Genomic DNA, 13,850 nt, shown 5'->3' with positions numbered 1-13,850 from the left:
ACATTTCGAGAAAAGAATAAATGAATATTGAATTACTTATTATGATCGAACATATCAATTTATAAGACTTATGCGGTAAAAAAAATGTGCAAGTTACACACTTTTGTTTTTAATTAGAAGAAGAAAAAAAAATACCCTTACTAGCCCTATTTTAATTTGAGGGGGCTTTCTATATTAAGGGGCCTTAGGCCATGGCCTAGGCCTAGGGCTGGTCCGGAACACAAGGCATCTAGCGTGGGTTCATAAATTTAACAAGTGTCTCAAGCTCTTTTGAGAGGTTTTTCTTGTGAGCCAAGCAAAGGCGAAATGACCCGTTTGCCCTCCAACCCATCTCTCTCTCTCTCTCTCTTTGTGAACAAGTCGTAGTATAAGGTATATGTTGAAGTCATAGCTAAAGATGATCATTATTGTCAGAGCTATCTATCACTTCTGGTAGGAGCTCTGATATCTAAAGCCTACTACTCGTCAAATATTTTTTTAGCTAATCTAAATTTAGAGTCATATGATTATATATATTAAACATTTGTAAGCAAAAAAAAAATTGAAAGGAATATATATAATCTGGGACGTGTTAGCTCTTGCCAACTTTAGTATGCAACCTTTGCTTATCGCTAGTATAGTAAAAAAAAATTAGCTTTGAACGGTCCTCTTTAGGTACTCCAAAATTCGTATGACATTGTCTGATTTGGCATTATTTTTTTGTAGGCTGAACGTATCACTTTTATTATATTCTGAAAGTTACATTAAAAAAAGCTTATGAAAATGAAATATCATGTTCAGTGCGAACTTATAGATTTGTGATACAGTCATAATTAACAAAACTAGAAGAAAACTCTCTTCTCTTCTCTCTAGTTTATCCGGGAGCAATCATGCCGAATCTCACCTTGATTTCCAGTCTTAACCCCAACTCGACCTAGTTTGGTTATAGCACTTACAAAGGCCTGTTGAAAAGCGTCATTGTTTGATGCAAATAAATCGACTGTGGACTTTGATCTTGCATCTGTGAACAATACCTCATCAGAGCTTAGGAGACCCTTTCCTTGTTGAAGATTTGTGTAGTAAGCATTGTCGAATTTATTAGGTGTGGTTGGGTCCAAACTAATGGCGATTGTGGGGTTGACATTTAAGGGACACATCTGTCTAAGCTGGAAAGCATATGTCAAGTTTAGGGTTGGGTCAATCGGGTTTTTGGGGCTGAATTTGTAGATTCGTCTGGAGAAACGGCTGCAATGAGAAACCCCAATTGTGTGCGCACCTAATGGAAACATAGAACTTTGCATGTTAGATAACATGAGTTACATTACACATCAGTAGATTTATGATTGATGTTGTACACTCAAATTAAGTGACATGTTACTTATTTCTCTAGGTCTAGTTATTTAATAGGATTCATCATTCATATAAAATGAGGAAGTAACACGTGTACTCTATTCTGGAAATGTCTGTGATGTCTTATAATTTAGACCAATTAATTAAAAACACATTAAATCTGCTAAAAGTCTTGTAGCTTAATTAATATCATTTGGTATTTATGATGAAAACATACAACGTTCAAATTATCATTTTCCCATTATTATTGTATCTATCAAAGTTTAAAAATTGTCAAATCTATGCTACATAGAAAATTGTAAGAGCTACAATAAAGGGCTTGAAGACTTCAGGTACCTGATAATGCAATCATATCTGTTTGGGTGAGATTATTAAAGCCAAAGAAGGAATTGAGCTGGTCTAAATTGAAAAAGGGCTGAGGAAGATGCCTTTGAACACTAGCAATAGTAGATATCCTCCCATCACGCCTCCCCAATTCGACTGGGTAAAATGGTCCCCCTGTCTGTATTACATGTCAAAGCATATACTATTTAAATGTGTTGGTGCTTGATTATAATGACTGTAGAAGTTCAACTATATAGGTATAACCGTATAAATTAGTTGAGAGTTTGAAAAGTTACAAAAGTTTTCAAAACTATATAAGTATATCGTTTTGAAAATAATGAACTGAAGAGAAAACCAACGTTTTATTTCCACATACCAATACAACCACATCTCTAGTGGCAAGAGCTAGTATATCAGCACAGGAAACTTTGTTTGTGCACTGAGGGTCACTATCTACAGCTGCCTTAGCTTTGACCACAGTGTCAAATCCATCACCAGCAAGAGAAATATCATCAGGGTGATTCTTCTCTGCTGTATTAGTTGGTGAGTCAATCAACATTGAAGCATCACATCCCTGTGCCAAAGAAAGCCAATATCTCAATACATACGTTTCATCTTGCAAACTCACCATGATTATATTCCAACCAACAAGGTCTTTACCAAAAACCAAAAATGATAATTATCAATGCTATAAATACATCAAATTTCAAAAGATTTTCAAGATGACAAATTGTAATTAATGCAACATCTTTTTCATATTAGATTATCACTGACATCATTCTTATTGTATAATTATTGCATCTTACTACCTCAACAGTCGTGGACAAAAAATGAATTGAAATTTGCTGTGTGAAATAAGACTACAAACCCGAACAAAGCAATCGTGGAAAAAGAGTCGAAGAGTGGCTGGAGCAGTCACAAAGGTCTGCTGGAACTTATTTGTGACAGCTGTGCGGACTAATGATTCAACATTCGGGCATGTGTTCTTGTAGAAGTCACTGCTAAGTTGAGCTGAAGTAGTACTTAGGAGAAGAGAAAAAAGCAAAGATGATAAAAGAATGGCACTTCTAGATTCCATGACTTTTTTTGTAGTAGTTGTTGTTGTTGTTGTTGATTTGCATGCTGCGTGGGGTTATGGGACTATTTATACACGGAATTTGAAGTCAAAAAAAGGATGGTAATTAAAATAATCCGGTAGGTACACTGGCTTTAATTGCATGGATTTTTTTTTTTTTTTTGGATTTATTTTAATTGCTTACCATCGATGTTGAAGAGAGGTGACAATAAAAAATAATTCAAAAAATTATATAATGATAAAACTGGAACCAATGGACAGAATTGACTAGAGGGATCAAAATTTATTTAAACCAAGCTTTTGCAAATGATTGGACTAGTGGAAACGTACAGGCATGGATATGTAAATTTCTTTGGTTTTTTACTTTTTTGCTAAGAATCGATGCAAACAATGCAAAGGACAACGAACATTCTAGTCTGCATTTTTTTAATGTTGGACCAATAGGGATTTTCATTAAGTTGACAACCTCAGTATATGAACATGTGCAGCTCTACCAACTCCATTGCAACCAGGTGACCTCTCTCTCTCTCTCTCATGTTAGCTTGCCATGTCATCACCATTCACCAATCATCATTGATCATTGACTACTATTGTTGAATTTTTTTAATATTTTTTTTATGCCCAGTTTTTGCAATCAGGACACTTTAACACCTTTTTTTTTTACACAGATTCTCAATTTAAGATCTATTTTTCAATGTAAGACTTAGAGATGGCCCAAAATCGCATCACTCATCCATTTTTCATTATTCTTAATTCTTAATGGAGGCAAGTATTCCATTTGGACCTGGAGCATGCCAAGTTTCATCAATTATTGCAAGTTCAGGTCATATATCACCGGGAATTGCAAGATGCAAGTCAAGAAACCTTAGGAGTTTGAAGAAGATTACACATCACAAGCTGTGGGCTGGGGCAACTGTAGATCTACGGACCCAACAATGTAAGGTTCTTTGCAGATGCCACTTGTTGCAGTTCGGCCAATAAATTTTTTTGATTGGAATCCCCCTCCCCCACTTGCTATAAGCAATAAATAAATAAAAAAACAATTAGCTCAGTGAGTCCGTGACAACATATATTATGATATGGGATTGAAAGCGATTGTTCAATAATAATATCTAGGGGAGTTTACAGTGTGGTTTTGGGTCAAGTTTAGCACCATACTTTGTGGTGCAGTTTAGCTAAAACTATAACTACACTGTACTTTATTTTTGCAATCATATGTATGGTGTGGTGTGATTTAAAATTTAGGCAAAACCATAACCGCACTGCGCCTCATTTTTACGGTTACATGTGCGATACTATGTATAAGATGGGGTTTGAAGTCGGTATATTTTTCAAATTTTGGGCTTTTCCTACTCAGTCCAAAAGTAATTTTTCCCTTTTTTTGAGCCCAAATTTTAAATTATTGAGCTAGTTTTTCTTTATTTTAGGTTGGCCTTTTTAGTTAACACTTGCTAGGGTTATTAAACTTTTTTTTTTTTTTGGGAAAACTAGGGTTATTAAACTATTAATAATATATTTAATATTAAAAATAAATAAATATATTAATATATAGTGAGGGTGCGGTGCGGTGTGGTTTGTGCGGTTTTCTTATTATAAAACCGCAAATTGCACTGCACCATGCGGTGTGGTGCAATGCAGTGCACTATGACTTGCGGTGCGATACAGTTATGTCATTTTGTGGGTGGTTTTGGTGCGTTTTTTACTGTTTGTGCGGTTTATGCGATTTGGTGAACACCCCTAATAATAACATCTTTTGTGGTTCAAATATCACCTCTTCCTTCCTTATTATCTTAAAAAATATATATATTAAAAGAAAATTATGATATCTATATTGTTGGGTTGGAATTAAAATCTACGTACGTAGCAAAACGAGGACTAGGATTCCAACTAAACTTTTGATGGATCAACCCTTTTTTATTGACACTTGCAATTTGTCACTTGCCAACTTCTACTAGAGAATAGAGATATGCACCATTTAGGACCTTAATGAATTGACAAGTTGATGGGGGTGAAAATGTGTGTAAGTCCACTACCAAAAAAAAAAACTTTAGGCTAGCTCTAGCTCATATTTATGAGTTGATGACCCTAATATTACTGAAATAAACGATCTTATAGTATAAAAAATTATAAAAAGCTGTGTATATTCTGAGATTTTTCTTTATAATGTCGTGCTGGTTGACACTTAAAGAATAGCAAGTGCATGAGCTAACGTATTATGCTTCGCAACTCAGGCTTTTGTCACGAACGGTGCAAAAACAACATTTGATTGTAATGACAGAATTATCAGGCTAATAAAACCATAATAATTTTGGCAAATCATGCTGCAATAACATGCCAAAGTATAATTTGTTGACTTTGTCTAAATTACCAACGATCATCATTAATAAGCAAACATGGTTTGTCCGTAGTTTTAGCACTATATGCATGTGTTCATGTCAATGAGTTTTGCTATGCTGCCCATAGCAAAATGATTCTCATAAAGCTTTGACATCCTTGTTTTTCTCTTAATTTATTAAAAAAAAAAAAGAAAAAAAAAATTTATATTCTGATTTTGTTCTAATATTGGTGAGACAAGGTTGCTTGGTCACTGTGCTGATTCATAAGATTTGCAGTCGTGGAACATGGATCAAGTATTAATGTATTATTATATACCATATTGAAGACAAGTTACTTCTTTGGCATGGCTTGTAAATTTTTCTTTTAATTATTATTTTTTAATATTTTTTTTGGCTGATTTTATTTTTTAATTTATTTAAAGCACCGAATGGACTGTGAACAGAATAAGGAATATCAGTGCATTATCTTAGAATACATCTTAATTAAGAGTTAAGAATATACCGATTAATCAGGTATTTCTGTCCCGTGACTTGATAAGTGACCCTTCTCAAAAAAAAAAAAAAAAAACAAAGACTTCATAAGAGAAGCTCACATGGGTCTTCAATGGCAATATATATATATATATATATATTGCAGGGTCATATATATATATATATATATAAAATACTACAAATACAAACTATTTTACAATATTTTTACCAAATATTGATATGGTTAATTTTTTATTGGTTTTCATTTAAGCTCACCATTAATATCACTTTTTCATTTACCAATAATCACTCACCACATCAGCAGTTTGTAAAAAATTTTATAAGTTTGTATCTCTAGCATTATTCTATATATATTGTAAAATTGTAATTTACAACTATGTTTTTGTTGGCTTTAATTCCGTGTAAAATTTGATTATATTTTACTCAATCATTTCCCTATATTTTTGTGGGATTTAATGTAAGAATTTAGTGTGAGAGTTTGGTGAAGACTTGTGACCAAAGTGAAGCTCACAACTGGCTTGCAAGTGGACAACTCGCAAAAGGCCACGTGAGAAGCACATATTGGTATATGAATAGTCTCATACCAAGCTGGATTTCGCGAGTCACTTCACGACTTAGGCCAAGTTGAGAGTGAACCGTGAAATTCATTGCTTGAACCTTTTTGAAATGTGTTTTTCTCATTTCTTTACCAATACTATATAAACCCACATTACCCACGAAATTGTAAGGAGCTTTTGAGAAAGAAAACCCTAGCAATACACTTGAGAGTTAGAGATTGTAAACCCACAATCATCTACACAATTTCTCTTAGTTTTCTTCTACTCCTACCTCTCCAATTACAAATCCTTGAAAGGTTGCTAGCTCAAACACTTATCTCACCAAATCTGAGTACTAAGCGAAATTTTAGTGCATGTGGGAAGTATTGGAAGAAGCCATCGATTGGTGGATACAATTTGGAGCTAATTGCAAGATCCGGATAACTAGTGAAGATATGGCTCGGTGAAGCCCGTTGGTAGCTAGAACTTGGAGGGTTCAAGTACATTGGGTAGATTAGGCTTAGAGGGTCTTTTCGATATTTGTATACTCCAACTTTATTCACTAATGGATCGATTTCGGATTGGAGGGCCGCGAAGAGGTTTTTCGCCGAGTACTTCGATTTCCTCTTCAATAACACATTGCAGTATTATCTTGTGTTTGCATCTCTTTTCCCTTACTCTTTAAACTTTATATTTGTTGTTGCTTGCTTGTGGCTATGGCTTAGAGAGTTGTTTCGATTATTGTGTATCATTCACTCTTGTTTCGCACTTAGATGAGTTAGAATAAAAGCAATTAAGCCGTGTTTTTAAAATTGGGGGTCTGAATAAGCTATAGTGTTTTCACACTATTTAAGCTTTCATATATGTATATATATATATATATATATTAGTTATGTTCAAGTTACTTTGGTAGAACTTTAAGTAATATTACACCACTTAATATTTTTTAATTGGATGCGAATTTTGACTAATCCATTGCTAGACTAGATTACCTTCGTATATTCTCCGTGCTTGCCAAATTTCAAGGTGATCAAAGATTTCAATTATTGCGTATCATTCACTCTTGTTTCACACTTAGATAAGTTAGAATAAAAGCAATTAAGCCGTGTTTTTAAAATTGGGGGTCTAAATAAGCTATAATGTTTTCACACTATTTAAGCTTTCATATATATATATATATATATATATTAGTTATGTTCAAGTTACTTTGGTAGAACTTTAAGTAATATTACACCACTTAATATTTTTTTCATTGGATGCGAATTTTGACAAATCTCCTGCTAGATTAGATTACCTTCGTATATTCTCCATGCTTGCCAAATTTCAAGGTGATCAAAGATTAATAGTCATGTCATCAATCAATTATTCAAATTCAAATTTTTGTAGTTTAATTAAAATAATGCATAAAAGATCAATTTATGAATCAAATGGTAAATAACATCCAATTGACATGAAAATTAGGATGAATATTAAGAACATATAAAACATATAATTCAATTGTGAGATTTTCAAAATATGAATTCTATAGTAGGTTATTGGGTGATGTAACATTGTTTAGAGTTACACCAGGTGTAACTTGAACCCAACCATATATATCTATATATATATATATATATATATAAAGAAAAGAGAAGTAGAGATTAGAGAACACTATATCTGTCTTGTATAGGGGGTATGGAGAAACAAAAATAGTAGATGTTCTCACACATTTGTTAATATACACTCCATACATACTATTTCCACAATTTTACACACAATTTTCACATTCAAAGCATAGAAGAAGTGTGTACAAATGATATAAAAACATTATTAAAAAAAAATGTTTTTGTATTCTGATTTTGTGTTACTGTATAGAATGGTCACTGCGCATGCGCTGATTCATAAGATTTACAGTCTTGGAACATGTATCAAGTATTAATGCATTATTATATATCATATTGAAGTCAAGTTACTTATTTGGCATGGCTTTCAAATTTTTCTTTTAATTATTATTTTTTAATTTATTTAAAGCACCAAATGGACTGTGAACAGAATAAGGAATTTTAGTGTGTTATCTTAGAATACATCTTAATTAAGAGTTAAGAATACATCGATTAATCAGGTATATCTATCCTGAAAAGAGACCCCTCTCAAAAAAAAAAAAAAAAAAGACTTCATAAAAGAAGCTCATATGGGTCTTCAATGGCAATGATTGTCAGAAAGAATAACAAAATCCCCCACAGGAATTGCGTGTGTCCTACCCAATGCCTTGCCATTGAAAGCAGAGCCCGACACCGTGGCGTTTAGGGTGTTTTCCAAGCATAAGCAACTTGGAGATGGGAGCCCCGAGTAACCGCCCCCATTGTGGTATCAGAGCCACTCTTTTCTGGCCGGTGATAGTGGTGTTGTGTTCTCTGTATTTCTATCTATGTCTACCCAAAACTTTGATACTCCTTTGTTGTGTTCCCTTTTTACCATCATTGGCACCACCCATGTCGGAAAGTGAATTCCTAGAACCGAACAGTAAGGCCCATTTAAGCCAAGAGAGGGCATGTAGCACATAAGAGGTATAGGGTTGACTAGGGTATGTGTTACAAAATGCAACGGTGATAAGAAAAACATGATAATTGAGTGTTAAACCTAGGATAGTATGGATAGGTTGTGGAGATCCAACTCTTCTATCAACTCCTGAACTGGTTGTCCTCCTGATATTGTAAATGAAGAAGATCACAATGTTGAAGATAATGAGTTGTTTCCTGGTTTCCAGAAATGGAATATCCCCAAGATTGATACTAAAACTGTTTACAAAACTAGTTGGACTGAAAATGCTTTTCATTCTACTTATAAAGCTAGAACTATTGAACAAACATTCTCTATTTCAAAAACTCATGAAAAATGTTGCTTGTTTTCTAAGAGAAATATTAGTGAATTTATTGCTACTAAAAAATTCAGTTATTTGCATATTGGTATGGTTCAAGTTGCTGTTAAACCACTTACTAGAAAAGAAATAAATGCTTCTGTTCGCATGTGTTTAAGAGATGCCAGATTTAAAAACTTTAAAGATAGCATTCTTGGTATGATTACTGCTTCTATGTATGATGGTCCTGTACATTTTAATTGTTATCCTAATATTACTCTTGCTTTGGATGATCCCAATATTGTTAAAGCTTTGACCTTGAATATTGCTTCATTTGGTTATCACTTGGAAGAAGGTAGTAAGCCTTTTGCTTTGATCTATCGCATTTATTACAGATTGTTAGAAACTCAATTGAATCCTAGTGCTAAGATCAATAGAGAACCTTTGGTAAAACTATGTTAATTCAATGTTCAACTCCTACTGCTAAAGTTCAAGTTCTAAAAATGATTCAATGTCAAGACGTAAAGCATCCCATTGAATGGCTGTTGTAATAAGAATCCCCCCTTGCTAAACCTGTTTTTGATGAGCTAGATCTTACTCATATTGATCAACAATATCTTGATGGTACTGTTAAAATAAGTTTGCAAAATAATCAACCTTTGAGGATCAACGAAGGAAGGCATTCCTTTGCTGGATATGAAAGTATTTCAAAAAGAGAACAAGAGATCAATGATTTTTTGCAAAATAATTTTGAAAAACCCACTAATTTAAAGCTAAAAGGTGTTTCAAGTGATAAATCTCAAATTAGTTCTGTTTACTATTCAACTGAACCTAAAGCTTCCTCTGCATATAGCAAAACTGCTAATGAAGAAGAAGATGACACTAAATCTGTTTATCCATCTAATTCTGATTTTCCTCCTATTGAAAATCCTTTTTTCCAAAATCAATTAAGAGTTTTGAATGTTTTCGATGAAAGTTTTGAAATTGATATGGTTTCCCTGTATAATGAATTTATGCTTACAAAAAACAGAAATAAAAGAAAATACTACCAAAGTAATTTTGCTCAGTTTGAAAAAGATCGTGTTAAAAGGAAATGGGTAGAAAAGATGAATCAATTGAAAAAACATATTTTGTTTTTTGATTTTCTTGAAACCATTATGTTTCAAAAGATGAAGTTTCAAAACAACATCTAAATGTGATAAAGAAACCAAATTTTGTTAAAGAAGATAAAACCATTGTTAGGTCTAGTCATCCTCCTCTTGAGACAGTTTTGATTACTTGTCAAAAGACGGAAGTGAAGGCCTCCCCTTTCAAAATTGCTAATGCTGATACTCCTATTTTTAGTATTATTGAACAAAACAATTTTACTAATGAATCTTTTCATATTATTGGTCAACAACTTGACCGTATTGAAGAAAAACTTGTTGAAAAAACTCTTGTTTCAAAAATTGAGAAATGTTTGATTGATTTACCAAGTCAAAGAGAAAAAGTGAATTTTAAAACTTCTCAAGCCACAACTCTTGACATTGTTGAGAAAATGCTTTCTGATTTAAAGGTAAAAACTGAAGGTACTTCTACAAGTACTCCTACTACTTGAACTATTTCAAAAAATGAAAAAGAAATTGTTTCTGAAGAAAATACAGATTTTGATACTGTTTCTTCTGTTTTTGCTAAAATGGTTTTTGATGATGATTTACTAGAAATTGAAAGATTTTTTGGAAATTCCAAATTCATGTCTTTTACAAAAAAATTGGTATTCAAAACCTACTCCCCCTGATATGCAGTTTGAAGAAAGAGCTTTTCAAACACAATTCTCTGTTTCTGCTGATAAAATTTATGAATGGAATATTAATGGTTTGTCTAAACAAGAAATCATTAATAAAATGGGTCATATGTCTATGGTTGGAATTGCTTATGTGAATAACCATAATCTTGATCACCTTGAAATTGTTGACCTTCTTGTTACCGGTTTTTCTAGTACACTTTATGGATGGTGGGATTCATATCTCACAGAAGACTCCGGAGAATCTATTAAACATGCTGTTAAAAAGAATGCTGAAGGATTGCCTATTTTTGATGACGGTGTTGGTCGAGGTATTCCTAATGGTGTTAATACCTTGATCTATATTATTCTCAAACATTTTGTTAATACTCCATCTAATATTTCGTCTCGAATTTATGATTATCTAAATAATTTGATATGTCCTACTGTGTCTGATTACAGATGGTACCAAGATGTTTTCATTCCCAGAGTGATCCTTCAGAAAGATTGCTACAAGCCTTATTGGAAAAAAAATTTTATTGACGGTCTGTCTCCTATCTTTGCTCATAAGGTAAAACAATAGCTAATGGGTAAAAATGATTCCATTGATTATGATAATTTTAACTTATGGGGATATTTTAAGCACTATTAAAAAACTTGGTATTAATATGTGTAATGATGAAAACTGTTAAAATACCAATTAAAAAATAAAAGAAAAGCTAAATATGAAATGGATAATTTTTGTGAACAATATGGTTTGCCCCCTATTGCTCCTTCCAAGCAAAAGGGTAAAAAACATCATAAAAGTTATAGTCATAAAAAATATAAAAAATACAAAACCAATTTTGTTAAACCTAATGATTTCTATTCTAAAGAGAAAAATGTTTCTAAAAAATATGATAAACAGAGATCAGGTAAAGGTAAATGTTTTAATTGTGGAAAACCTGGACATTACAGTAAAGACTATAAACAAAAACTTGGTAAGTTAAAAAATAAGTTTAACATGTTAAATATTGATAATAAAGATCAAGAAAAATTATTTAGAATCCTTTAATCAAACAATTCGTCTGATTCTTTGTGTTAGGTTCTAAGGAATTGGGAACTAATGTATTAGAACTTCATTTTGTAATGTTGGCAAGCCATGATCAAAACGTTTTAATCTTGTTTAGACTTGCTCAAATTATATGCTTTTTATGTAAAGTTGGAATTGAGTTGTTGCAAGATTTACTGTGTAAATCTGCTTAGCTCGATCGATCGAGAATTAGACTCGATCGAACGAAAGTCGTGCAGATTGTTTTTTCTATAGAATTTCCAACTCAGCCCAAGCTCGTTTGACATGTAGGGTTTTATGTTTTGTCTTAAATATAAAAGGGAAAACCCTAGCCATGTTTTTAGGTTGCTCTTTATGCTGCATGTGTGAATCTTCTGTGAAATTAAAAGGTGATTGCCTTCACACATACTTAGGGTTTCCAAGATTCAAGATTATGTCAAGAACTTGGTGATCAAATCAGTTGCAAATTCAAGAGCTTAAAGATACACAAGCGAGAGTGCTTGTACTTGCTGGGAATCCAAGAAAGAAGTAGTTCGTGGACTCGGAACTATCATGGGGTCGTGGTAGTAAGTTTCCTTCTCGAGATAGTAATAGGATGTTAGTGGTCTAAGTCGCTATTGTGAACTTCCATTCTTTCATAGTGAATTCAGTTTTACCTTGAAGATAGGTAGGTTGAATCCTCCCCCGGTTTTTTACCTGTTTGGTTTTCTTGGGTTATCATATTGTTGTGTTCTTTATTTTCCGCACTTGTCAATGATATGACTTATATGTGTTAACCTAGATTTGCATAATTTATCTAAGTTAATCATTTGGCTAAATAACTAGGTTAATTTGATTGTGTTTTAAGGGTTCTAAAAACAAACACTTTGGAAGATGATTTTTCTTCTTCATCTAATTCTTGCTATCAATCTACTGATAATTCCTCTGATTCACCTAATATTAAAATTGCTTGTAGAGATTCATATTGTAATGTTATTAAATCTGTTAATGTTCTCACCAAAAGTGAAGAAAATGAAAGCTTATTAATTAAATTGATAAATCAGATTGAAAACCCTGAATTGCAAAAAGAATATTTGGATAAGTTTAAAGAAATATTTGATAAAAGATGAAACTAGTAAAAAACTAAAATCAACTATAAGCTTTGAAGAAACTTTGGAAAGATTTAATAAAAAGAAATCCAAAGAATTGACTGCTAATGATCTTCAACATGAAATTAATGTTGTTAAACAAGAGATAAATGAATTAAAACATGAATTTAAAAGCATTAAAAGTGATAATAATAATCTTAAACAAGAATTGTTGTTGTTAAAAATTAATAAAAATCTTAATAAATCTGATAATGAACAAGATGAACAAGATGAGCACAAAGATCGAGATGAATCCAATCAACAGGCTCTTTTTCCTGATAAAGGTATTGTTGATAATTCTCAACTTAATCTTGTTAACAAAGTACTTCCTCCAAAATGGTTTACAAAAGTTAAAATTGTTGTTTCTCATGATTATCATTTCACTGTTATTACTATGATTGATTTTGGTGCGGATATGAACTGTATCCAAGAAGGATTAATTCCTTCAAAATATTTTGAAAAATCAACTGAAAGATTGATTTATGCCAATGGTAGTCAAATGAAGATTAAATATGAATTTGAATAATGCTCATGTTTGTCATGGTAATGTTTGTTTCAAGATTCCTTTTGTCCTTGTTAAAAACATGACTGATAAAGTGATTCTTGGTTTGTCATTTATAAATGCTTTGTATCCTTTTCTTGTTGAACATGATAGAATTACTACTGATCCTTTTGGATAGAAAGTAAAATTCAAATTTGCTTCAAAGTTTGAAATTGATGTTAATGCTTTAAATTTGATTCATGCTAAAACCAAACATCTTAACTTCCTTCAACAAGAAGTAAGATACAAGAAAATTGCTGAATTATTGCAATCAAAAATTGATAATTTTTAGAAAATTTTGATTGATGATGTTTGCTCTGATGTTCCTAATGCTTTTTGGCATAAAAGAAAACATATTGTTGACTTGCTAATGTTAAAGATTTTGATGAAAAGAATATTCCTACTAAAGCTCTCCTTGTTCAAATGAATGCTGAAACAGTT

The 13,850-nt window shown here is 32.2% G+C and overlaps 1 protein-coding gene across 1 annotated transcript; it reads right to left on the bottom strand.

The window, feature by feature from the left end:
- Positions 1-848: 848 nt before the first annotated feature.
- On the bottom strand, positions 849-2,734 carry LOC115969511 (peroxidase 16-like). The gene is made up of 4 exons (XM_031089176.1): positions 2,522-2,734; positions 2,030-2,227; positions 1,666-1,831; positions 849-1,255 (listed from the first exon to the last, which is right to left on the bottom strand). Exons 1-4 carry the CDS (start codon positions 2,729-2,731, stop codon positions 849-851), a joined length of 981 nt encoding a protein of 326 aa, XP_030945036.1. The 5' UTR covers positions 2,732-2,734.
- Between the last annotated feature and the right edge of the window lie 11,116 nt (positions 2,735-13,850).

The sequence above is a fragment of the Quercus lobata genome, chromosome 11 (assembly GCF_001633185.2).
Source record: "Quercus lobata isolate SW786 chromosome 11, ValleyOak3.0 Primary Assembly, whole genome shotgun sequence".
Lineage (NCBI taxonomy): Eukaryota > Viridiplantae > Streptophyta > Magnoliopsida > Fagales > Fagaceae > Quercus > Quercus lobata.
Note: the sequence above shows the minus strand (reverse complement) of the source record. Positions and strands in the feature narration are given on the sequence as shown.